Source organism: Gigantopelta aegis, chromosome 9, assembly GCF_016097555.1.
Source record: "Gigantopelta aegis isolate Gae_Host chromosome 9, Gae_host_genome, whole genome shotgun sequence".
NCBI classification, from domain to species: Eukaryota; Metazoa; Mollusca; class Gastropoda; order Neomphalida; family Peltospiridae; genus Gigantopelta; species Gigantopelta aegis.
Window position 1 is genome coordinate 65,895,096 of NC_054707.1, and position 27,680 is coordinate 65,922,775.

The 27,680-nt window shown below is 33.6% G+C and overlaps 1 protein-coding gene across 8 annotated transcripts in view; it reads left to right on the plus strand.

Annotated features, from left to right (window-relative positions):
• Window positions 1-2,218: 2,218 nt before the first annotated feature.
• Window positions 2,219-27,680, plus strand: part of LOC121381332 (hepatocyte nuclear factor 6-like) — a 69,233-nt gene continuing 43,771 nt past the window's right edge. For 6 of the 8 annotated variants that reach the window (XM_041510594.1, XM_041510596.1, XM_041510601.1 and 3 more), the window contains exons 1-2: window positions 2,219-3,445; window positions 25,865-25,930. In XM_041510594.1, the coding sequence (XP_041366528.1) occupies window positions 2,383-3,445; window positions 25,865-25,930 (1,129 nt within the window). In that variant the 5' untranslated portion in view covers window positions 2,219-2,382. The remainder of the gene's footprint in view (window positions 3,446-25,864; window positions 25,931-27,680) is intronic. The other 2 variants (XM_041510598.1, XM_041510600.1) reach the window with 1 other exon arrangement.

Consider the following 27,680-nt stretch of genomic DNA (forward strand, 5'->3'; position numbering starts at 1 on the left):
CGACACGACTAGAGCATATTGATTAAGTAAACATCAGATGTAGGATGTCAAACAGTTGGTAACTTTTTAACACGTCGTCTTGGAGGAAACCCGCTACATTTTTAGTAGCAAGGGGTATTTTACATGCACTTTTCCTGAGGCAGAACTGCAGATACCACGATGTATGATATACCAGTCGGGAGGTACTGGTTGGAACGAGAAAAACACAATCAATGAATTTTCTCTAACATATACATCTAGGCCTATATACAAAAATAGATATCTTCATCAATTAGTAAATTTTAACAATTTAGAATCAACTGTAAATTAAACTGAAAGTTTATCATGAATGTAATATAAAAGTACGTTTGACGTTCATGCAAAATGACTTCAAAAACATGTTTTTTTGTTTGTTCGTGTTTGTAATTTTGTTTTGTCTAAAGATAATAGCTACAAGGTATCAAATGAATCAGTTCGTGTTTTAACTACCCGCATTCGTTTAACGGACCGAATTAAAAATAAATAAATAAAATAAATAATAAAATAAATAAAATAATAATAACAAATATATGATAAAATCTTAGATTTCCTAAGAATATCAAATAAGTTACTTGTTTACCTTTTAAAGCAACACCTTACCCTTAAATAGCAATCCAAATATCAAGAAGGAAGGAAGGAAATGTTTTATTTAACGACGCACTCAACACATTTTATTTACGGTTATAATATTATGGCGTCAGACATATGGTTAAGCCCACATAGATATTGAGAGAGGAAGCCCGCTGTTGCCACTTCATGGGCTACTCTTTTCGATTAGCAGCAAGGGATATTTTATATGCACCATCCCACAGACAGGATAGTACATACCACGGCCTTTATTACACCAGCTGTGAAGTCCAAATATCAAGACTACTAGTATTTGACACACCTACAACGGTACTTTGCGGTCCGTATATTTTAAACCATTTATATACTAGTATTCATAATTTACAAATTTTTACTACCGTTATATTAGCATAAACCTTTCATTGCGGTATTTCATTGTCTGTTTCATATGCGCAATATAGGCACGCGTATATATATAGCCATGTTTTAAAATGATAGTAAAACCATTCTCTAAATGCTACGTTAATAAGAAACAATTTAATTAAACTTTTCAACTTTAGATTGAAGTGCCTTTATGACAAAAACTCGTGTGTCTGTCTGTCTGTCTGTCTGTCTGTCTGTCTGAGTCAGTCTCTTTCTCCCTCCCTCCTCCTCTCCCTCCCCCCCCCCCACTCTCTCTCTCTCTCTCTCTCTCTCTCTCTCTCTCTCTCTCTCTCTCCTCCATCCACCTCTCTCTCAAACACATCATGCACAAAAGACGACTTCTCCGCATTAAACACTACTATGTCTTTATTATTATCACTTCATTTGTAGGTTCATTTGATATACGCCTTAATACCATTACATTTTTTGATTATTTGCTTGCTTAATTAACGTTACCAATTGAAAGTTACTTATTTGTAATGCAGACGAGACAGCTTACTGTAAAGTAGAGATATCGACACATATATGATACAAATCTTCGTTTTACTCATTGCCATCACATTCTGCACACTTTACTTCAACTAACATGTATTAATGTATATGTATATTAACAACGAAGCTGACGAAATCATAAAAACAACTATAAAAAGTTTTACTTGTATCCCTCACCCCACAATCATATTCACTGCGATTACCGATAAACGGGAAATACAAAGTTTTTATATAAACATTGTATAATATTGCTTTATTTTCGAGAGTTTACAATATTCCAATATGTACGAATTATGTTCCAATGTGTATTACAAATTTACTAATGCAATACAAAGTATATTGTACCTTTGGGATAATTATATAAATTAAAAAGTTATATACCTTTCGAAAAGTTACCAACTAAAATGTTGTAAAAAGTTTACTCGGATTAAGTACATTATTTCTATAATCTTGTCTAAAAAGGCAAAAGTAATCTATTTACCATAAGAAACTGAATTTAATCCAAAATAACCATCCATTCGGAAAATGACAAACGGCGCGTGGCGGTCTCGCTATCAGTTGCGCACGACATACTAATTAGTGAATGACAACAGACTAACAATGACTGAAGTTGTAAGATAAGCGTATGCAAACCCCGAAATTGTAAATTAAATGCGCACGCGCAGTGTGATTTAACGATGCGCAGAACCGTAGTGCGCAGGTCGTCGGGTTACAGCTGTCCAAACATGGCGGATCGACCAGAAAGTAGGAGATTATTGTCCGTTCCCCTGCGTACGTAAATAGCCCCCAAAACAGGCCAGCCAACCAGGAGATCGCTACCAAAGGTTACAATAAGTGACAGTTTATCATTCTTTATTGTTCGATCGGTTGTTGATCGTAGGAATGACGATGGAAAACATGGGTGAGCTCCCGTGTTCGGATCAACAAATCAGCGAGTCGCCAACTGTCAGCACGAGCGCGCCTCCCGCGGCTAACAGTGAGAACCAAGGAGATTTTACCGAGAGCGAAGCGAACGAGTACGTGAACAGTCCGGAGTTGTCGGTGTCTCCAGCCTCCATCACCCGAGCCGAGGCCATCCCGGTCAGTGTCAGCAGCATGATAGACAGTAGCGAATTCCGCTCCCAAATGGGAGACGTAACCTACCACACGCTTAACGGCCGCATGTCGCCCAACTACAGTCCAACAAACTATGCCACACTGACGCCATTGCAGCCGCTGCCTCCCATCTCGACGGTGTCGGACAAGTTCTGCCACGTTCCCGTCGCCAGCAACGTCGGTGGTGGCTTTACGCTGATGCCTCAGAACAATGGACTTGGCAACGTTATGGATATGAGTGCCTACACCAGATACGACAAGCTGAGCATGAACATGGGACCCACCCTGGGAGCTACCCCCATGACGATGATGAGCACGAATAACTACCAACAGAGTTTAGGATACGGGTATGGACAAAATGGCCTAGGCTCGCCTAAACAAGAGCCGAAGATGCACATGTCGCCTAATGCGTTCGAATCTTACTCCGCAGCACCCGTCAGGATAGATCCTTCTGTCACAAGATTACATTCCCCGAACACCATGATGCACTCGCCGATGAACGGGTTGCATCCGTCGGCCGCCCCTACCCCGTCGCCACAGAGCGTCGAGAGTCCACAGCGGATGGACCACAGAGCACCGGGCAGTGAATCGCCAAACAAGCAACAAGAAGTGGAGGAAATTAACACAAAGGAGTTGGCACAGAGAATAAGCAGCGAACTTAAACGATACAGTATCCCGCAGGCAGTTTTCGCACAACGGGTGCTGTGCCGTAGTCAGGGCACCCTGAGTGACCTGCTGCGCAATCCAAAACCATGGAGCAAACTAAAGTCAGGAAGAGAAACATTCCGTCGTATGTGGAAGTGGTTGCAGGAACCCGAATTTCAAAGAATGTCGGCGCTGCGGTTAGCAGGTAAATAGTTTTCCGTAAAGGTCAATATATATATATATTTTAAATATTGAAATCTATGTACTTTTTTGTTTATAGGTTGTTAAAAAACTGATACTTTCTGTAATTTACTTCTTGTTTGTTGTGAAAAAAAAGCCTAAATAAATGGTTTTTTTTTTTATTATTACATTTAACCATACTATTTCATATTAAATATATTTTTTAAATGTTGAAAAGGAAAGCAATAACCAGTTGTTTTTAGTTCTCCCTCTGTTTAGCAGTAAGACCCCACTGCTTGAAGCAAACACGTGTATGTTTTGACCTGGTTTGTTCAATAGATTGACTGGAAGGATGCCTGGTGTTAATCGATCTCAGACTCCTGTCAAATTATTGGAATCATTCAGATAGTGGCTCTTGTATTGGTAAATGAACTAGTTTTATTCAATAATCACACAGGTTGCACAATTTTACACATACTTGATACAACATTCCATTTGTATCAATAACACAGAGTAGTCCAAGGTTTCTGTATATATCCTAGTTAATAATATGGTTTGTAGGTAAATAGATTTTAATGTTTTAGTGAAACCTCTTCTCACTTTGACTGACAGTTGTAACATTGTGTTACACTGTATGACTTTACAATGTACAACTTTGAACTGATAGTAAATAGGAACAGACATTGATCAACATGTAACATTGTATTACACTATGACTATGTACAACTTTGAATAACTAGTAGATAGTAAAATTGGCATTGGTAAGTACTTCTTTAAATCTGCATACACACAGTCCTGTCTACACTTCATAACTTTTACTATTTAAAGCAAAACCACTAGTTTGCTTTTGTTTTAATGGATATTCATCACAATGTCCATTGCCTTTGATGGAACTTGTAAAGCTATCAAGTTCAAAGGCATCATGCTTTCAATGCTAATACACAATGTTATGTAATGTAAACCTGAAGCCAACTCATACATGTAGAAGAATGAAGAATTTATATGAAAAAAAGAAGTTTATATTCCAAAAATTTTATACAAGAGAATATGACTAAGAATGACTATGTTCCTAACAGTCAGACAGTGGTATTTACAAAACATTTCACTGACTCATCTATGTATGCGGATAATTGGTTTTTATTAATACTGTGAACATTGTTTATGTATGAAAGCAGCAGATTCATATTGAAAGTTTCTTCATAAATTGTATGAATAAAAGGCTTACTAATCATAATAATAATTTACAATTTTATACTTATTCAGTATAGATCATATTGGAAACTTGAAACATACATGATTTTCATTCTAGATGTTAAAACTTTGAAAACCCCCACTGAGTTAAGTGGAGTAACTATATTGTATCATGTGGGTAGTTATTAAAACATGAAAGAAATTTGATCACCAAGATGGAATGTTTGACATTTTGCCTTATCTTTTTTTAGAATTATGATTTTTTGTACGTTTTTTTTATGGGGTGTCATTAATTCTTAATTTTCTTCCCCGCAATTTATTATTAATAATCAATTTTGATATATATATATTTTTTAATTAAGTGTACAATAATACCTAAAGCAGATATTTAATCACAAAGCAAAAAACTCAACTTCATTTTTGTGTCATGAAATGTGTTTGACTAACCACCTGTTAAGAACATTTTAAATAACACATTTTAAAATTAAGTCTTAAAACTAACTGTATGCACACATTATATCACGATTATGTGCATGGCTTGCCTACCACGTACATCTTGTCTAGAGATTATAATTCAATTATTAATTAATTTCCTTCTATAGGAAGAACGCTCTACAAAAAAACCCCTATACTATTGTTGCATACTTAACAATGCTTTTTTTCTTTTTCTGTTTTTAATCTTTTTTTTTCCTCGTTCCACATTTTATTTCATTTTACATTAACTATGGTTTACAAATCGGGTCCTATCAAATCTGTGTTTGTGATGAGACACAGTAATAATGAATATTCCATGGCCTGAAAGGTGTGTTCTTTGTTCACAATTTTTGTCATTAATATTACATGGATTTATTTTTCGTCTACTGCAATTATTTGAAGCCTCTTAGGCCTCTTTATAGTGGGAGAATTAATTTGCCGAACAAAGGAGGAATGCTGCACACCAAGGCCAGAAGCTGGGCACTGATTCTATCAGCCGTAATGAAGCCGTGTTCAATGTAATTGTCCAGTTGGGCCTTGCCTATAATCGGCCTGGAGAAGAAGAGTCCAGGCATTCAGGTGGTGTGTAGCAGCCATCTGACCTAACGCTCATTCATCATCTTGTTTGTTTTGGTTTCAATTAGTTGGGTTTTTTTAAACATATATTCAGGGCTCACACTGGAGCGGAGTTTGGTTTAGCACATTTTAAGATGTGTGGAGCATTTCTTTAAACAAATTTAACAGTGTTCGACAAATGTTTGAGAAAGTCACTGAGCTCTCTCAGTAGCTTTGGTAGTGTACTATGTATTATATAGTAGTAGAGTTAATAATTTTCACTAGTCTAGACCCAAAAATCACCAGCCGGTACCGAGGACTAGTGGATTTGTCAAACCCTGGAAATAATTTTTTAAATGGTTATTTTTAGGAAAATGTTATTAGTCAAAGACTAAATGTTGTCACTTTGCAGGGCTCACACTGTCTATTGCCAAATTTTACATGATGGAATTTTATTTGCTTTCACATGTACATGAACAAAAAAGAAATATATATATATTGAATAGGTATTAAAGGTACAATTTTCAAAATATATAGAGCCAATACAACTGATACATGGTTCTAATTTAATGCAAAACCATTTTAAGTTTGTATAATTTTAACCATATTGCATGATTGAAAGTTGATCAGTTTGTACAAACCTATTGCAACCAGGGTACTGGCTTTGCATACCAGTACCAACAGTTTTACTTGTCAAATGCAGGAAATTGCATTTCAGGATATCTAGTTTTAAAAATTGTACGATGGAGCATACCCCTGAACCTTCTAGTTCTAAACTTTGCTTTGAGTCCTCGATCTCGGTCAGTCCCCCACCTCCAATCTCAGTCAGTCCCCCCCCCCCCCTCCAGTGTCTACAATGGGTAGTGGTAGGGCCACTATACCTTCTGTCACTAATCATTAACACACGGTCTTGAACAGATAGCAGAGGTGTGTGCCCAGGGCAGCATACTTGAACCTTAATTTGAGTGAAAATAACTATGAATGAATATCTCATGGGTGTGATAGTATGTGTATCTATAGAGATGTCATACATGTATTTATGAAAGGATAAAAAATGTAAGAAATATTTCCAGTATTGGTATTTACAGGTCTGTATATATGGATTCTTGCAAAAGAAAAAAGAAAAAAAGATGACATACATGCTTATTCAATCATTGGTTTGTTAGAACCTGTTGTTTTTGTTATCTCAAGTGGTAAACAACAGCATACTCACCTTACCTGTAAATTGTAAAATCATTCTATTGTCAGAGACAGATGAAACACAAAAAACCACTGGAGTATTAATTTTTACAACCGACTAGTTTTACTATTGTTCTCTGTTGAAGTATTTTCTAATAATACACATCATTTTTTTTCATGTCATTTGTTTGGTGTTTTCTATAAGTGCTGTCTATTTTGATGATTTGATGCACAGATAAAAAAAAAAAAAAAACCCACAAAGAAAACTCATGATTGTTTAACGGTACCACCATTGCTAGCTGGCGAACGTTGCCTGTAATGTAAATTTTTACATCCATGCCACACTAGCCATGCGAAACAAGTCGACTTGAAAATCTCAATTTCCTTTCTGGCCATGGTCGTGTAATCCTGTTGCTTAGCAACGTGGTTTGTTGCAGGCTGGAGCCAGTGTTTCTCTTTGTGGTCGACTGCCATGACAGTGTTCTGTGTCACAGTCGGGTGCTCTGTAATAACTCTGTGGAGACGAGCAGCAGTCGTGTGTTCTCTACAAAATGGCAAAATGGTCGGGCAACCAACAGTAAAGGTATATTGAGTTGATGAAGAGGGTTTCGCAGAATTATTGAGTTGATGAAGAGGGTTTCGCAGAATCGAGAGAAGTGAGGTTGCTCGTCACTGCAGAAAAAATACATTTATTTCATGTTAATTGATGGTTGTTTCAAAGCAAAATGCTTGATGTCATTCAATTTCAAAGGGCATATATAAATATACAATACATATATTTGCATCATACCTAGCCTAAAATGGTGATGGGGAAGTTGGGGATGTAATTGAAACAAAATCAGGTTAGAGAGAGATATATTAATTTCAGGCTAGACATAAATGGCACAAGTATTGAACTAAAACCAGCATTTTTTATACTTTGTATTTTTGAATTCAATGATGCAACTGTACCCTGTGGCCCTCCTCCCCACACCTACCTAGTTACAGCCATGCGTATATGTATATAATACATTAAGTATGTAAATTTTGGATAAACATGTTTACATAACCCACCATATATACAAATTGCTACATGCATGTGTAGAATGTGATGTCTTAGGACAGTTGCATTTAGCTAAAGTAAAGTTTTTGTTTAACCACTCCACTAGAGCACATCAATTTATTAATCATAAGATATGGATTGTCGAACAATTTGGTAATTATGACATGTAGTCTTAACCAACTACATTTTTCTGTTAGCACCAAGGGATCTTTTATATTTGTTTTCCCACAGTCAGGACAGTACGTATCATAATGTTTGGTATACCAGTTGTTTTAAGCTCCATCTCCCTCGTTATGTAACATATCCGATTATTACTATTAGTAAAATTGTATTAAGTAAAGTAGGGCTAGTGAATGTTTAATCGTGGCTAGTAAATTTTTAAAATCACTGAACCCATGGCTAGTGGATTTGTAAAATTCTAGAAGCCCTGCTTAGTTAGTATATCAGCATGTTAACCAAAAGGCATATTTTTATACTAAAACAAATACTTTAAAAAAAAAAAATTATTATTATTTAAAAAAACCTTCAGTTTGACTTGATAAAAGGCATATTTTTATACTAAAACAAATACTTAAAAAAAAAATGTATTATTATTATTTAAAAAAACCTTCAGTTTGACTTGATAAAAGGCATATTTTTATACTAAAACAAATACTTTTTAAAAAAAAATATTATTATTATTTAAAAAAACCTTCAGTTTGACTTGATAAAAGGCATATTTTTATACTAAAACAAATACTTAAAAAAAAAATGTATTATTATTATTTAAAAAAACCTTCAGTTTGACTTGATAAAAGGCATATTTTTATACTAAAACAAATACTTAAAAAAAAAAAATATTATTATTATTTAAAAAAACCTTCAGTTTGACTTGATAAAAAAGAGGTTACTGAATAATTTATTGGCAGGAAACTAGATCTGTCAGACATTTTTTTTAATTTAGGACAGGTGTATACTTTCTTGAATTCCTGAATATTTAAGTAACTGCATTAATATTTTCTGAGTATGTATACAGATGTATGCTTCCCAGGCTACCACATGTTGGTACTTTTACATAATTTTTACATGTTGATAACCTTTTGGTATGCATTTAAAACTCCATCCCTGATTGGTTGTTACTAACCTAGTGATTTCCCTAGAAATTTGGCAAGGCATGGTCGACCAAACACATTTTCACCATTTTCAGGTCTTTTTTTCTTCATTAAAAATACACAAAAATTATTTGAAATAAAGATTAACGTAATTTATGTGCTTGCAAATTAATGAATGGCAAAAGATATAAAAGGCGTATTTTATTAATTAATAAAACCTTTTTGGGTGTTTTATAAAGGCAATTTTAGAAATAATGAGTGAAAAAGGCTTGTTTAATCTTAGGGCAGCATGGTGCTGATTAAGGCAAGATGGTGCTAGGCTATTGAGGCATGGTGCTGCACCATGCTAAAACCAGCTAGGAAAAACACTATAGCCTGTAGTTAATGTATTGTGTTAATATTTAAAATAAAACAGTGTAATTGTGTCATCGTTAGTCTTTGATACGAACTAGTTTACGTCACATGACATTCATAGCAGACGGTAATAGCCGCCTATAATTTAATTTTCACCTGCTATTTCTATTCTTAATGTAATTTCTGAAATTATTTGTCTAGCCAATGATGAATTGGGTGGGATGGGCCAATCTGTGCAACTACAAACACTTATGATATAACATTAATAACAAGGATGAACAATAATATTGAACAACACAGACCCATTCGAAGAATAATAACACATGAGTAGTAGGTACACATTATTTTATCGGTGCTGTCTATACGTTTGTTTTATGGGTAGCAAAAGCTGGGGTGGGTGGGATAGTGGAAAATATTCCACCCACCTCCAACCACCCTCTTTTAATAATTTCTTGACTGACCACTATATGTTTTTTTGTTTTGTTAAATTCACTTGATCTTGTAAATATTTCACCCTTAGCTTCACTTGTGAATATTTCACGAATTACTGGCATTGTGTTTTTGTTGTTGTGATGTGAGAAGACTGAGAATCCAATTAGCTGGAGGTGGAGTGTGTTATGTATTAAGACGAGATGACACATGGAGGAGTGTGATATATGAGATAGCACATGGAAGGGAGTGAGCTTCGAACAAAGGACAGCTCTAGCTGCCAAGTGCGGCCGTCACAGGACAGGTGAGCTCAACAGATGGTTCTCCACCTGACAGGGTTCACCATCTCAAACTGACAGTTATCTGTCTTATTAACGACATTCATTCTCTCGTAATTCTTTCCATGTGATGTGATACTGGTTTAAAAAACCCTACAACTAGTATGCAGTGTGCTGTGATGCAGGTAGACAATAGCGTGTACATGTGGCTGCTTTGATGTTATTGAGCTACCTGTTGTATTTTTAAAGTACCAGGTTAGGTCATTAATTTGGGCATAAAATGTGACAAATGGAAATACATGTATTTGAATTTTCACTGCCCTTTTACTGTTGATTCCAGTTTCTGTCCCTGAAAAACGGTATTACCGGTAATATAAAAAAGGGGGGTTGACAATAAAATACCAGTGGTAGTGTTATTGTTTGAATTAAATTTTTTTAATGTTTCTGTTGCTTTTGTGTGATGGTATTTATTGTGTGATTCCAGTTTCTGTCCCCTAAAACCAGGGTATATTAAACAAAGGGAGGTTAACATTAAAATACCAGTAGTACAGTGTTTGAATTTTTTATGTTACTGTGTGATGGTATTTATCTATCTATCATTGATGATGGTGTTGGCATTTGTGTTTCCTGAAACAATGATGTTCTAGAGGTGAAATAAAGTCTTTGTAGTTGGTATGATACATATTTCTCATTGATGATAGTGCAATATTTTTAATTTCTACAATAGGGAAATACCAAACTAACATATCCCCATATGTTTCTACTTTTATGATATATGTGTACTAGGTGGTAAATATACTATTTATTTTCTGCAACATAAGGGACTCGAGATGACATATATAGATTTGTTTCTCTCAGAGTGGAACTATGTCAGCACATTGATAATAACACTGGGGGTTAGCAGGGCCAGGTAGTAAAAAGTCAATAAACAATTGATACGTCAATAAACAGGCCAAGTGTCATATAGCCCTTTCCAGTGAGCTTCTCCAGTGAAATAGTTTCACACTTTCAGTTCAATATTCGAGGTCATCTTATGGTAATATGGTTTGATTTTTGTTACAGTGTATTAACATGTATTGATAATTGTATAACAGATGGCGAAAGTAGACCATGTTTTACTGACCCAATCCTACGCACATTTAGTCAGGTTATTAGTTCATTGGTTGTAGTTTATAGAAAATTGTGGAAGATAAAATTCGCATTTCTCCCAAGTTTATTCAATACAGACACATTTGTGTGGTAAAATATTATATGTGGATGCAAAGGGCAAGTTAGCATTTTTGCAGTAAAATAGTATGTGGGTGTGCAAGGTGCAAGTTAGATGTTTACATACAGTAAAATTATTCTACAGTACATTCATATTTCTCCCTATTTCACTAAAAAAGTACATGTTAAAAATTGTGCAGTAAAATTGCGAGAGCAATAGTTTCATTCGTGCATCGTTTTGCGACAACAATTTTTTTGTTCATGCATTGAATTTTAACATCATTTACATGGTCATGATGGGTTACATAAAAACAAAATGGGTTACATGAATTTGTTTTTGCATAACCCACCAATGGTTTTTGTCTTTAAATGGTTTTACCGGCCTTGGTGATGGCATGGTTAGGCCATTGGTCTACAGGCTGGTAGGTACTGGGTTCGGATCCCAGTCGAGGCATGGGATTTTTAATCCAGATACCGACTCCAAACCCTGAGTGAGTGCTCCGCAAGGCTCAATGGGTTAGTGTAAACTACTTGCACCGACCAGTGATCCATAACTGGTTCAACAAAGGCCATGGTTTGTGCTATCCTGCCTGTGGGAAGCGCAAATAAAAGATCCCTAGCTGCTAATCGGAAATAGTGGGCCATGTAGTGGCGACAGCGGGTTTCCTCTTAAAATCTGTGTGGTCCTTGACCATATGTCTGATTCCATATAGCCGTAAATGGAATGTGTTGAGTTAAATAAAACATTTCTTTCTTTCTTTTTAAATGGTTTTATGCAAATTTTCAATTCTCAAGAAGTCTGAAATGTTACATGTGTATGCACAATATATGTTAGGAATGAGTTGCATAACATAGCCAATGCTTTAGATTTCACCAGAGGTGATAGATGTGCCGAAATATATGTGCCCAAAAATTACTTGAAATGATGTTCTGGATATTCAGTGACTTAGCATGGGTGGGACCACCGGTTGATTTCCCCGGGTGGGTGCAAAATTCTGGACTGGTGGAAGGGACTTGGGGAGTGCTTATGGTCCACCAGTTAGGGGGCGCAATAGTGGCCTTGCCTCGGGCGCTGGCAACCCACACTACGCCACTGTGGATATCTACAACTCTTCAGCAGTTATTTGTGACATTACTGCACTAAGAAGACCTCAGTGTGTTGAGAACAGGAAAACAACCTGTTGTGACCAAATTAGTGAGATCTAAAGCTCTGGTAGCTTTAATACTAAACTCAGATATTTATCTGTCTGGCATGTATTGTCTGCCTGTGGGAGGTTGTACACAAAGGATACTTTAATATAAAAGGTAGGTCCATATTTAGAACTCAAGGTTTTAAAAAAAGTTTAAAAAAAAGAGTATATTTTTTTAGATGTTAGAGACTGCAGTGAATTGCCATTCAGCTTTCCAAACTAATAATGGTGGCATTTCTGATGACATTACTATCTTTATATACATACAAAATACACATACATATTTTTTTTTTTAGAGCTAGTACTTTTGATTTGAAAATCGTTTGTGGGCAGTGACCTGCTATCCTGAAATTATGTAGGAGAGCAATTCTTCTCAGTATCAAATTCACAATAATTTTCTGTAAAATAAATAAGTGATACGAATGTGTGATGAGTGAGCAGTTTTTCATTTTGCTCAAGCATACCCAATTAGGAGCAGTTGCTTGACTGTAGACCCGTATATTCTTTGGTCTTTGCTGATGATTCAGAAGTACCATTCAGCTACACAGCAATATTGATGGGCTTTATTTTCTTTAATATCTAGTTGTTAGGTCAGGTCAGGTCATAGGGCTTTACGTGCAAATTCATAGCAACCTGTTGTAGCGCACGCCTGTTCTGGTTGTTGATTTTGAAGTGCTTTTATACCACTACAGCCATACTGGCAAACACACTCATATAATGCTATGTTTTCTTCATGTCTAGTTGATGTCTGGGAAATCTAGTCATAAATTAATGCTAACAAAATTAACATACATGGTTTTGTAGCCTGGCCTTGTTTTCTTCATGTCTAGTTGATGTCTGGGAAGTCTGATTCCTAATACTAACATAATGAATATACATGTACGGTTTTGTAGTGCCTTATTTTCTTTGTTTCTAGTTCTTAACTCAGAAGTATCTTTTAACAATGCTGGCAAAATGCACACATATGGTTTTGTAGGGACCCATTTTTTTCCTGTCTAGTTGATAAGTATCTTGACACCACTTTCAAACCACACACGCACACATATGCACACACGTACATTATATGGTTTCTAGGTCCTTGATTTCTTCCCATCTACCTGATGTTTGAAGTACCTTCATAACACCATGGCCATGCTCACAGTGAGTTTGACACTGAGATATCAGCTGACTTGGCTGTATGTAATGACACTTCATACTCGTTGCTACAACTGACACTTCAGATACATACATTTCTTGGGTAGAGTTTACATGACCACGACTAATCAAACAAATAAATAGCAATGAAAACAAATCATAGTTATAGAGACTCTTTTTCACAGGATTCAAAAAAATGCCAAAAACACCACCAAATGTTATCACATCGCCGACTTTATGTAATAAGGCACTGAAATAATTTACATATAAGTGACTGAAGATGTTTGAAAATACTATTTGATTGTCTGAGCCGTGACTGGTATATATTAAAGACCACAGCAGTATGTGCTGTTCTGCTTGAGAAAGTGCATATATAAAATACCCTTGCTGCTAATAAAACAATGTAGCAGATTTCCTCTTAAGATCAGATGTTTAAAACATCAAATAACCAATGATTCAGGGCTTCTAGATTATTTAATACATTTTTAAAATCACCGATCCCATGGCTAGTGGATTTTATAAAAATTGTAGAAGCCCCGAATGATTAATTAATCAATGTGCTCTAGTGTTGTTGTTAAACAAAAGGAAAACAAACTTTGTGGGTTTTAAAAAACAAAATATTAAACAAAATGGAGGATAAATTTACTCCCATCGGAATCCACACTACATGTAATATTTAATAACGCACAGGGTTATTATTTTTATTTGTTACCATGACCCACCCCCCACAGCATACCACACACTTCAATTAACATATTAGTAATATGACTGCATACAGTTGGACTAATACTGCCAAGCCCGAGACAATGGTTGTTTAGGTATGATAAAATGACAGGTATTTATTCAATATGAAGTTGTAATTCAAATTAGAAATGCGAGTTCTTTGTGTGCAATATGATATTTGTGCTGGCAGCCTGTTCGGTGTTTCTACCTCAGGTGACTTGTGTGGCTAATGGCGGCTCAGGTAATTAAAATATTCCATTTGCAGTCTGTTGGTTTATAAATGCTTGCATGAATAGTCGGGAGTTTGGCCAGGAAATTGTTTTGTTTTGTCGTGCCTGGGAGATGTGACCTATTTATAATAATAATAATTATAGTTAAAAGCTCCACGAATAATTGGATAGTGCAGTTTGGGTGTGTGATTCATTTACCGTTTACCGTTATTATTATTATTTTATCAGGTATTTCTAAGACCAGATTACACCGGTTTTTGTAAATGTCTTGCTTTTACACAGTTGTTACAGATTTAGAGAAAAACACTGCTTCAAATTGGATCATCTTATAGTTGTATTATTTTTGTTTAGCCATAATTTCTTTGTCTTTTTTTTTTTCATTTTATGAAATAGAAATATTAATAATTAAAATGCCATCTGACTGACCGACTAGAAATGACCAGATGGCAGCACAATTATATAGTACAGTAAAGAAAGGGTTTACGGGGTATGACAAAGCAGATTACTCTTTACAGGTGGCTTAATATATTTGTAGCTTCTCTGCAACACGTTTTGGCATCAATTATGTTACTTGGTAATAATTTATTTATGTGAACTGGTGTCAATATATTATGGCATGTATTGGGCACATTGTTGACTACATATATGTTATATAAGCTTTTTCGTTTTGGCCATTCCCAATACTACTTTTTTTTATGTATGATTGTAAATAAATAGTGTTTCAACCACCATACATGTATGTTGGTGTTCAAAGTAAATTTGCTAAAAACTGTGAAACACCTGAAAACTGTAAATTGGAATTCCCTCAAAACCAGACAATTTTCACTGTCCCTTCTTAAATATCAGTTCATAACAGAACCTCATTAAGCTGGACACCCATTGATACTGGACAGTTTACTTGTTCCCGTGGGAGTCCAGTTTAAAGGGGTTTTACTATATATTTTGTTTATTTTGTTTGATGACACCACTAAAGTACACACATATCAAAGCTTATTCTATACGTAATTCAACACCACCTCCCAACCCTTTAGTTATAATAGTATTATATGCTTGATGTGAGCATTTTGTATTAATTAATGTCATTAATAAACCCTCCCACATGTAGTGTTCTAGAGTTCCCATACACTGGACCATGAGTTACATTTATTGCATGACTGACACCTAAAATGATTAATACATGGCTCTGTAGTGTTGGCTCAGTAAGCCTGTTTCTTAATTTTATAGTATTAAAAGCCATCTGTTTTGTCCATTTGCAGCTTTCTGACAGTCATACACAGCATGTGGTATTACAAACCCATTTTGGTCTTCAAATAATATATGGAGTAAAAAACCAACAAAAACAATTAAGAAAATAACATATTGATGGCAGCCCTGAACACTGTCTTGTTTCTTGCATGTTTGTCACGAGTTCTGTACTGTCACATTATCAGAACAACAAACACCGAATTAACCTGGGGCTCAGTGACATGAAGTAAAAATGTGTTAATGAAGACAGCAAACCGTTAGATATATCCAACTGTTAAAAACCAGTGCTAATTTGCAGACAAACAATGCCAAATTGTTAATTAGCAGGTAGGGCCTGACAATGGTGCTAAATTGCGTTCATGTATCTTGTTTGCATTAAAATTGTACCAACTGGATCCGAGGGACTGGGCCTGCCAGCTGTCGCTAATGCCCCTGTGTTCACTCGAGTGTGATACCATCCCTTTTCGGGTGATCCACCGAGTCCTTTCACACGTGACAATTGGCACGCGCTCCATGTTGGACTTTCGGGCATAAAGCCTCGCAGGCTTTGTCCCCCTCACAAAGGAGAGAGCTTATTAAGACTGGACTAGGTTGCTGTGAATAGGGGGAATATGGGGGCAAGCAATATGCTTTGTTGTGAAAAGAGATGTTTTGTGAGCCCATTTTTTGGTGTGCAATATGGTTATTTATGTTTCTTTGCAGGTTTATTTATGTTTCTTTGATCATGTTAGGCAATGTAGAGGTTAAATGTGCTGTTATGAAAGTAAATTATTAAGAAAGTGTAGTTTGGGTATTGTTTGTAGATACGTTTAGCATGATATTGCTCTTAACAATTACACCTTTGTTATTTGGAAATAAACAATAAGAATACAGTTAAAATTACAAGTTCATAAATTTTTTTTTTTTTTTTTTTTTTTTTTTTTTTTAATTACAATTTTTTATTTTAATATTGAGTAAGTTTAGTTTTTTTTTTTTTATAAATGGGAACCTTTGTTATCCTGTCTATGGGAAAGTGAATATAACAAATCCCTTCCTGCTAATGGAAAAAATTGTTAATTTATGTGCTTTAGTGGTGGTGTTGAAATACACTAACTTTGTTTTTTCAAATTTAGTTAGAATTATCAAATGATTGACATCCAAAAGCCAATGATTAATTAATGTGCTCTAGTGATGACATTAAACAAATCAAACTTCTATCAGTCATTAGAACCATTAATCCATGAGGAAAAAGGAAAATAATATTTGTTTAACGACACCTCAGCACTTGTAGTCAGTAAGATGACTAAAACTACAGCCACAGCATCAAGTAAAGTGTCCTGTTTTAAGGCATATACAGTTTAAAGAGGTTCTCTTCTATGTTGATATTTAAAAAAGAGACTGAAAACTATTCTGTTTGGATGGAATTCACTGTAATACTTTCAACTAGTGAAGTTCAATTAGTGAAGATCAACTAGTGAAGTGTAGTACGTTCATTTAGTCCATGTTTTATTTTTCAAAATAACACACATGATAGAGCTCATTGTCATTACTCTACACATACAGCTTTTGTATATTATAAACAACATCTGAAACAAAGCACAAGAATGTTACCTAGCAACAACTGCTGAATACATATTTGTTAATCGTTAGCACAGTGAATATTTGTAATAGAGAAATGGGACTGCTTGAAGCCAGTGACCAATAACTGACAATCAAACTTCATTAATGCACTTACACCACAAAACAGTCTTGTTTATGAGCTTCTCTATCGATCCTTGTAAACAGATACAGACATTTTCCTTTTCACTGAAATGCATCTCTCAGCTTTATGGGAGTGATGCTAGATGCAGGGTTTAGACGAGACGTATTTGAGTACCAGGCAAGAGTGAGTTGAAAGGGTCTAGGGCCATGCTTTCCTGTGAATATATACTTTTTAATTACTAATGGTCTTTGTTGCTTCTAAGCACCTTTTCTATTATTTCCCGTGATTTTTGTGTATTTGGAAAACATATTTATTTACTGACAAAATGTTAATGCTGTTCAAAAAGCAATAATTGGTTGAAAGTACTGGCTTGTAATTTGGAGTGGTGGTAATGATAGCAATCATGTGCCAGTGTGGGCAAAACCCTGTAAACATATTACACAAAGTTGATATCAGTTCAAAATGTAAACATTTTTTTATTACCTATTCATTGAAATTTTTTAAATTGAATTTCTTGGTTTTATTTATTTGGTTTCAAATGGTCTGTTCATAGTTTAGATTGCGAGCTTAGATTGTTTTCAACATTCATAAAAATATTATAAAACATTTGTAATAAGTACTTATCTATTTATAATTTAACTGTACTAACCTCTTGAACCATTGCTTCATAGCATGTCTATACATAGCCTAAAATATATAGGGTGCAGTACAGAAGAAAAAAATCATCAGGTTATAGTACTATAAGGCATTTTTCAACTAGAGACAAAAATTGTACATAGAATGTGGTGTCATATATATTGATATGTATATAAAAAGTCCAATTAATTTAAAACATATTAAATAGCAGTTTAACCTGGCCTTAATATATGTACCATACGTTTAAGCAATAATTAAATTTTAAAAACCCAGCCATGTATGCCATATTGATATTAAGGTAAAGATTTTATGTTGAGATACTAATTAAATGTATTGAAATAATGTTATTAATATGTTTATATCCACATCAGTATCTTACATTAATGTGATAAGCGAGAGAGATCACTTTCTGATAGCACTGCCTCCAGTTCAATAATATCCAGCTCACTGGCCAAATCATGTGACACACTGGCCCACACAGTGCATTGATTCTGTTGCTATATTTAACAAAGGGGTTTTCCGGCCATGAACAAATATCAATAAACAAGAGTTACAAGATTTGCTGGAGCTACTTGCCAGGCCTGGTGTACTTAATTTATCAATACATCGCTGGTGGTATATCAATCACTGCAGAATTCATTAACCTCGCCAGTCCCGGCTTGTGTTTTCACTTAGTTTACACTTACACTTGTATTTACAAGGAAACCTGATCAAACGGCTTCCTCTAATAAGCAGCCACCTGTCTTTAAAGGACACTATTAATTAAATATATATATATACTGATACAGATGATATTTGAGACCAAATTTAATTCACTGCTAGAATAGTTGTGGTTGTGTAAAATACAGATATGTTATTTAGTAGTGGTGTAACAATACATCGAATTATTGATATATTGCGATAGTCAGTGTCTCAATAGCAAGGCATCGATAGTTAATTCATCTATCGATAACTATCGCAATTGTTTGCTTAACTATAGATAGTTTCAATAGTATGCACAGTGAAAGCATAGCATAACAACAACAATGTGTGGTCTATCTTATAATTTTTTTTAGATATGATTTCACTACCTATTGACATTACAAATAAACACAGGCATGTATACAGACATAAACATATGTACATAACGCACACACGCACGTGCACACACAGATACAGACACATACACATATACATACATACATAATAGTTTTGTGAAATATCTATTAATATTAATGTTACCAAGCGATTTAAGAATCCACTATTGCAATACTATCATAATAGTATTTTAACTATTGCAATACTATTGCAATAGTAAAACTGACCACAATAGTCACCCCTATTATTTTTGATTGAATGTCAGTACTGTAGAATTGACTGCCAATAATTACAGTTAACTTCTTGATTCTGTCGAATTCTGTTGATTTAGGTCGTGATCACATTTTCTGTCTTTGTTTTCCCACACTTCTTTTCAACAGTCTACATATAGTTAGTTTACACTGACCAGTGAAACAGCCATCTGTCTGGAGGGACCACTTTAATATTCTTTCATCTAATATAATATTCTAAAGAAGCCACATTACTATGCCATTATCCAACCTGTTAAACGGGCGGGACCACTTTAATATTCTTTCATCTAATATAATATTCTAAAGAAGCCACATTACTATGCCATTATCCAACCTGTTAAACGGGCGGGACGTAGCCCAGTGGTAAAGCGTTCACTTGAAGCGTGGTTGGTCTGGGATCAATCCCCGTCGGTGGGCCCATTGGGCTATTTCTTGTTCCAGGCAGTGCACCATGACTGGTATATCAAAGGCTGTGGTATGTACTACCCTGTCTGTGGGATGGTGCATATAAAAGATCCCTTGCTGCTAATCAAAAAGAGTAGCTCATGAAGTGGCGACAGCAGGTTTCCTCTCTCAATATCTGTGTGGGCCTTAAGCATATGCCTGATGCCATATAACCGTAAATAAAATGTTTTGAGTCTTCTTTGCGTTAGCTAACAAAATGTTTTGAGTGCGTCGTTAAATAAAACATTTCTTTCTTTCTTTCCAACCTGTTAAACAGCCACCTGTCTTAAGATGCCTAATTTTAATAGTTGTGGCTAAAAAGAATGATGGTTGCTTAACACAGCATGCATGTTATTACATTAATATTTATATTTACATTTACATGGTCGAAATCTATTTAGATTTACAACTAGTTTACTTAAAGTATTTATTATACAATGTTCAAATGTTTGTAGGCCCTACATAGGGAATAAATGTTAGTTTTCAGTCTATTTTAAACATGTTTTCAGATACCAAGGCATCAAATTATGAAATTTTTCTTGTATGTAATTTTGTTGTTGTTATAATTTAATATATATATATATATATATATATATATATATATATATATATATATATATATATATATATATATATATATATATATATATATATATATATTGATCAAGACTAGTACATGGTTTTGACACATTGTATTAGAAACGTTTTGTTATAATATAGCTGTTTAGTTAATTAACATGCGTAAGCCTTGTTTTATGAAGATTATCATGTTGTCCAACAAATAGAAGCAGACATTATATTGGCCACCTGTTTGTCAGCACACCTGTTCATTAATATCGCTTGTGTCACTGAACTGTATCCTTTGTTTGGGTTAAAATCTCAGTATCTGTTTTCAGTTTTCTTTTGTTTCGTTTATGCTTCTACAATTTTTATTTTGTTGAAACTTCTATTTCTGTTTTGTTTTTGTGCTTCTATTTTTATTTTAGTAGAACTTGCAGATGTATAAAGCTTAAAATTATATTTAACTTTGATACCATTGAAATAGAGTTAATTTAGATATAAAAACCCCCCAAAACATAATGGTATAAATACTTGCATGAATTTACTGATAACTGCCTCATTGGTAATGAAGAATAACTTGCTCCTGGTTTTGTTTACTTTTCTTTGGCATGAATTAAAAATACTTCACTACTTCAACTATTTCTTAGTTACATTATCTTTTTTCCGAATCTGCCATTGTCATGTTATTTAAGTCATTTTGATTGAATGTTTAATCCTAGCATGACACCCCAAAAAAGCAAGAAAAAAAGTGCAACAACACCCTAAAAAACCCTCCCCCAAAACCCCCCAACCCAAACCTCATTGGATTTGCCATTTTTAACAACATCCTTTATAAAATTAAATGCAAATGTAGATTTTGATCTGCTCTTAGAAATCAGACAACCTGTTATAAAGAAGGTACCAACAACACAAAGATTACAGGTCAGGTAGTTAAAACTCAATAAAAAAAAACGTATTGCAAGACAGCATATGCTTGAAGCATATCTCATTGGAGATCATCATTATACTAAGAATGTGATCTATTTAAAAGGAAAATAACCATAAATAAACTGACAGTTACTAATGATCTAATAGATATTTTATCAAGTAATTAATTTTTTTTAAATATCAGTTAACCTGAATATTATCTGGCTTTATGCTCTGTAAGTTGACTACTTCATTTCTGTGTTTTGCACACATTTTAATTTGTTTGTTTCATTTTCAGTTTACTTTACAGTGACCTTCGACCTTGCTGGCATTGAGTGTCTGCGTCAGGTACCATAGTGCACGGGATTATATCAACCTTCAGCTAATTCAAAATCATCCAAATACCCCCTATACTATATAATTGACTCACCCTGGAAAGCTTCCTGCTAAAGCACTTTCATAAATCATTAGTAATTTTTTTTAGTAATATTCTTAAAGGGAATTATTGATTTTTGGTTACAGATTGAAGTCAGTGTTGTTTTTACACATATATCTTCTGAATTATGGATGTTATTGTATGAACTACAATTACTATATGGTTATATCCAATCAGACTGAACATTGAGTGTTATTTAGGTGGGTGTTATATAAGTTCTGTTTTGAACATAAGGACTAGAAAGAGGTAAAGTCAGTACAATGTCTTTAATTAACTTTTTTGTAACAGCTCTTTATTGAAAAATTATTGTCACAGTTTGAGATAATTCAAACATAAATTGTGATGATTAAGTTGTCAGTTGGAAAATAACTATAATAACAGTAAGTTTGTGAAGTCCATTGTAGCTTTCTGGTATTAAAGACTAAATAAAGATAGTGGAATTCTTTAATCTTAACACCATTCATTCTTTGTTGCTTTTTTAATTTGTAAACTCAGTTGTGATTGGATAGATAAAGAAATGGATACATGTAAGTGCACTTCCGATTGGTTCATTTGAGTAAATGATGCATATAAGTGTATTAGAGTAACTTATACTTATAATTTGTGATTGGTTAAAGAAGCTTGTGCATTAGTACATGTAAATGGAGCTATGATTTGTTAATTTGTGTAGTTACCAGGGTGAGTCTGTACTACTAATACCTATATCAAAACATAATATGCATGGAATGCTTGTGAGGTTGACAAATTATATTCTACTAGAAAAAAACTCCCAATAACAACAAACATGTTCTTGAACAGTTAGCTAATGGGCATTTATATTTAAAGGATTGGATCATTTTAAACAAATCAATAATAATCCTAACATGGGTCCTGACGGTATGCAATCATTGAAGTTGATTTGGGGTTGTCTCCCCCTTAATCTCATTTGTTTTGTTTTATCTCATTTTTTAAACGTAAAAGATATATTAAAAAATGGTCCTTTTTTTTTCATTGACGAGATTGTATGTACTATGAAACCTCTTTAAACTGGACCCTTTGTAATTCAGTCAAACCAGGCATTTTTCACAGTCCCTTTTTAAATGTCAGTGTAGAACAAAATCTCTCTAAAACAAATACCCCTTAAAACCAGACTTTTTACTTTGTCCTATGGGTGTCTGGTTTAGAGGGGTTTCACTGTAATTATAATTCCCTAAAATGAAGTGTAAAAAAAAAATGAAAGTTGTGTTAAATGAGACAACCCTCGTTAACTTCCTTTCTTTATGTATTTCATCTCTTTCCTTCTTCATTTTGCACTCAGTTTTACTAACCAATCATTGCTCTTGCTAACAGGTGGCAATTACAAAGTCTTTATCATTTATCATTATTTTCAGCTTTTTTACTTGGAAATGATGATCATTGCATTTGCATATATATATATATATATATATATATATATATATATATATATATATATATATATATATATATATATATATATATATATATATATATATACTTGCTAATTTGGTATCTTTATCATAGTCGAAGCAAGATTTGAAACCCCCAACATATGAAGTACTGAGTTAAATGGCTGCTATTAAATATTTATCAAAATCATTAATTAATGTTGTAGCTTAAGCTACATGTACGGTACCCCATGTGTTTATAGATAAAAATCGCTGACGTTAATTATTTCCTTCTTAATTATTTTATAACCATCTGGCCATCAGACTTTTGTTTTTGAACTACCCAGGAACCCAAAAAACTTGCACTTATCAAAATGTTGATACGGGAAAAAGCTCACTGTTTGAAATAATGGAAGTGCAGCTTTGTCAAATGAGGGTCTTGTATTTTGTTCCCCCTTGAATAGAATTTAGGGGCATGCAGAAGCGCAGTCACACTCATGTTCCTCAAAAACTGAATTTTGAGACTTGTGTTAATTTTGATGAGTTTTCTTCTTCCATGAGTTTATCTTGAATTTCTTCATTTTGTTTACAGATTTTATTTTTTATGCATGGTTTTGCATGTTGTTTTCCATTCTGATACGTTTAATACTATAAATTTTAATAAAAAAATTTCCCCCTGATATTATACAGTACTCCAAAGTACAAAAAAAAAAGAAAAAAAGTTTACCATGAAAAAACAACATTTTTAAATTTTTGTGATAACATACCAATTATCAGAGTTCAAACATGTGGACTTTAGAATTCTGTCCAATTTTTTAAATTTAAAGTGGTAAACATAAGAATATCACTATAACAGTATAGGAGTTGTGTTTATATGTCTGTGATATTATTCTGAACTAAAAATATTCAAATTATGTATAGATGACCTGAACAATATCAAGTCTTTCTAATTTTAGACATTCTTGATTAGGTTTGATCTAGTGATCCTGTCAGTGATAGTTAGGATCCTGTTATGCTATTTAATGAATGGAATAGTAAACTATCAACTGATGTGTTACATACAGAACATATTTAACTGATGTGTCATTCAGAACATATTTATTGATGTGACTTTATTTATTTATCTGTGCTACTTGTGTTTACCTGTGCAGTAAATATTTATTAATGTGTTTCTTTGTGTTGTGAAAATGAAGAGTTTGTTATAAATAGAACAGTTTACAGATACTGAACCATAGGTAAAGAAATACAAGACTTGGTGAGCTGTTAGGTGGCCTGTAGAGTTTGTGGTAGGTGCTGTCCTGTTTGTTCATGAATTGACTATTGACTATGCAGTAGATGATTTGTATGACCAGAAGAACAACTTACACTATGGTTTTGATAGATCAAAGAAATAAGTTGCATAGTCATCATCAATACAGTCAGGATCAGAGGAGTTTTCAATAATGTTTGATTTTAAAAGTTCTTGGAAGTATTTTAATGCAGATTCCAGTTATAAATGCAGTCGAAGCCAAACATTTTTCTTTAAAATCTGATAAAAATAACTATATTTTGTTATTAATCTTTACTAATTTCCTGATTTCTTATAATTAAGATGGTTCTAGTCATGTTATTTCAGAGTGTGTCAAGATTCACAGATTTCTAGCTTATATGCATACACAATGAATGTCTTCTAGGAAAATGACCTGCATCCCCTATCATGCAACATGTCAGATTTTATGAAGTCCAGAGAGAATGTTTTTCCACCAGGGACATATTTTAAGGGTTCAATAATATGGCAATATGACATAAACAAAATTTCTTGATGGTGAATAGCCATTTTGGTGTCCATCATTTGTCTTCACTGATGAGTCAGCTCTGGTTTTTATGAGTCAGTTTACTATGTTTATTACCATGCAGAAAAAAATAACTGACATGCTTGTTGGCAGTGATTGTGGCCATAGCATGGTTTTTGCTGAATCTTGTCATGTCCAGTGTAGGGATACAGTTTTGATCACTGTATTAGTTTTGTCATTGGTAGTTAATATTACAATTTTAACTAGAACTCATATGACATGTTGAGATCTTCATTAGTCCGGTTATTGCACTATTTTCTCTGACCAATGTTAAAATTATAATATATTCTACATTTTATGTTTTGGATGTAATTCAATGATTTTAATTGATAGTGCAATAGTGAAGAAACACTAGTTTAAACCTGGGTTGAAATAAGGGGCATTGTTTTTAAATCTTGAGAACAAGTGATATTTTAATGTTTTAAAGAACTGCCGTGACATTTTTTCATGTGTATAATAGCCATTAAACCATATTACCTGTTGTAATAAATTATTATGTATTCACATATATTGTTTTCAAAACTACCAAACAGACATCAGAAGGGATATATTATAGGCCTGAATATGACCACACAGAATCTGTTACCAAAGATTACATTTTGTCATTAAAATACTTGATTTTTCAATATTCAAAGTGAATGTACAAATGTAGTTACAATGACTTCAAAATATATATGCTTATTAACAATCTTTAAAACTAATGTATAAATTAAGTACTATTACACAATTTAAGAAGATATTAATTTATTAAATTTGTTCATATTGATTTATTTCACATGTAGTTTTTTTTTTTTATCTTCACCATAGATCACAATAGTTTGTTTAGTTCTTTGACTTTTATTTTGCTTGCCATGCACTGCCAGTTGTTTTGTGTAAAATAGTTTGTATAATTATCTCCCCTGTTTTGTCACCAGTACAGCTGAGTGGAGCCAGCAAGCAGCACCTGGGAGGAGAGGATCATGGGATAGACGGTCTGGGAGGTGAGTTTTCGTGAATTTATTTTGTCACGGAGCTTCATACATAACGTACATGGTGTGTGTGCGAGTGCGTTGGCATGTTGGCGGTATTGTAACTTTTCCGTCTTTTGAATTAACACTACAGTCGTAACAAGTGTTTACATTAGCAGTCATACATCAATGCTGTGACATATCGCTATATATAAATCTTAGAATTCAATGAAGTAAAATTTTCAAATTTAAATGTATGATGTTGTGACATAACCAGATGCATTTATTTTTCTAAATGTTTTTACAAAGATTAAATTTCACATAATGAGGTACTGGTAATTTTTCTAAATTATTCCAAAAAAAATCTTTTTTGTTAATTTCCATTTCAAGTAATTTTCTGTTTTTCAGAGTTGCTCACAAAAAAAGTTAACTAGTTTTTAAAATATTCTTCAATTATTTTGTTTAATTATTACAACAAAATTTGAAATCGACAATACTAATTATATATCATAAATAAAATATGGGACATTCCATTATTATTTGTGAGATAATAAAAGTCAGTATTATTAAAAACGGTGGCATATTTATGGATGCAATTTCTGTAAGCTGGGTAACAATATAGTATGTTGTATAAAGTGTACATTGCACATGCACTACTGCAGCTATGCCATGAAATGAGCCAACGATAGAACCACACCATGTGCATTCACTGCTTTCTTATTATTCTCTTTTGTTATATTTTCTGTTGTGTTTTTAGTTTTCTTTTAGTATATTTAGCACCACACTTTAAAAAAACAAACAAAAAACTTTCAAAATATTTGCTTTAACATAGCTAACTTAAAAAACAAAACAATGTAACAAACCCACTATTACTAATTTTTATAAAATTGTAAATAACAGTTCTTCAAATGAAGTGAGGTCTTGATACAAGTATAGTTCTAAAAGTCATCATCTGTATTTCAATAACTATTAGTATTAAGTTAGTACGTCAGCCACTATTAATTGTTTTTATAAAATTGTACATACCAGTTCTTCAAATGCTGTGAGATCATGATACAAGTAAAACTCTCAAAGCCATTATCTGTATTTTCAATAACTATACTGATGTCCCAAAGAAACTTTACAAGGCTTTAAATTGTATTGTAGAAAACCATTAAATGGTATAGGGGGATATGAAACATCACAATGCACTTTGTGATACATGCAAAGTGTTTGGGTGTAATGCTGTGTTTGGTGTTAGGTATTGTATATGATCTTAATATTAATATTACCAAACAATACGCCAATCGATGGGCCCATTGAACTATTTCTCGTTCCAGCCAGTGCACCACGACTGGTATATCAAAGGCCATGGTATGTGCTATCCTGCATGTGGTATGGTGCATATAAAAGATCCCTTGCTACTAATGGAAAAAATATAGCGGGTTTCCTCTCAAAGACTATGTCAAACTTACCAAATGTTTGACATCCAATAGCCGATGATTAATAAATCAATGTGTTCTAGTGGTGTTGTTTAACAAAACAAACTTAACTTTATATATATATATTGTGGTCTTGGTATATCACAGGTTATACGTATTGTGTTATCTTAGTATCATTGTTGTTACAATATGTACTGTTAGTTTTGGGATAGTTAAGTGATTTTTTTTTTTTTTTAATTTATTAAAACACACTTCAAATATTTCTCTGGTGGATATGCTGTAAGCTTTGTTAATTAATTTTTTTTTTTAATTTACTAAGAAATCTAAAGATTAGAGCTTGTAAAAAAAAAAATGCACACCAA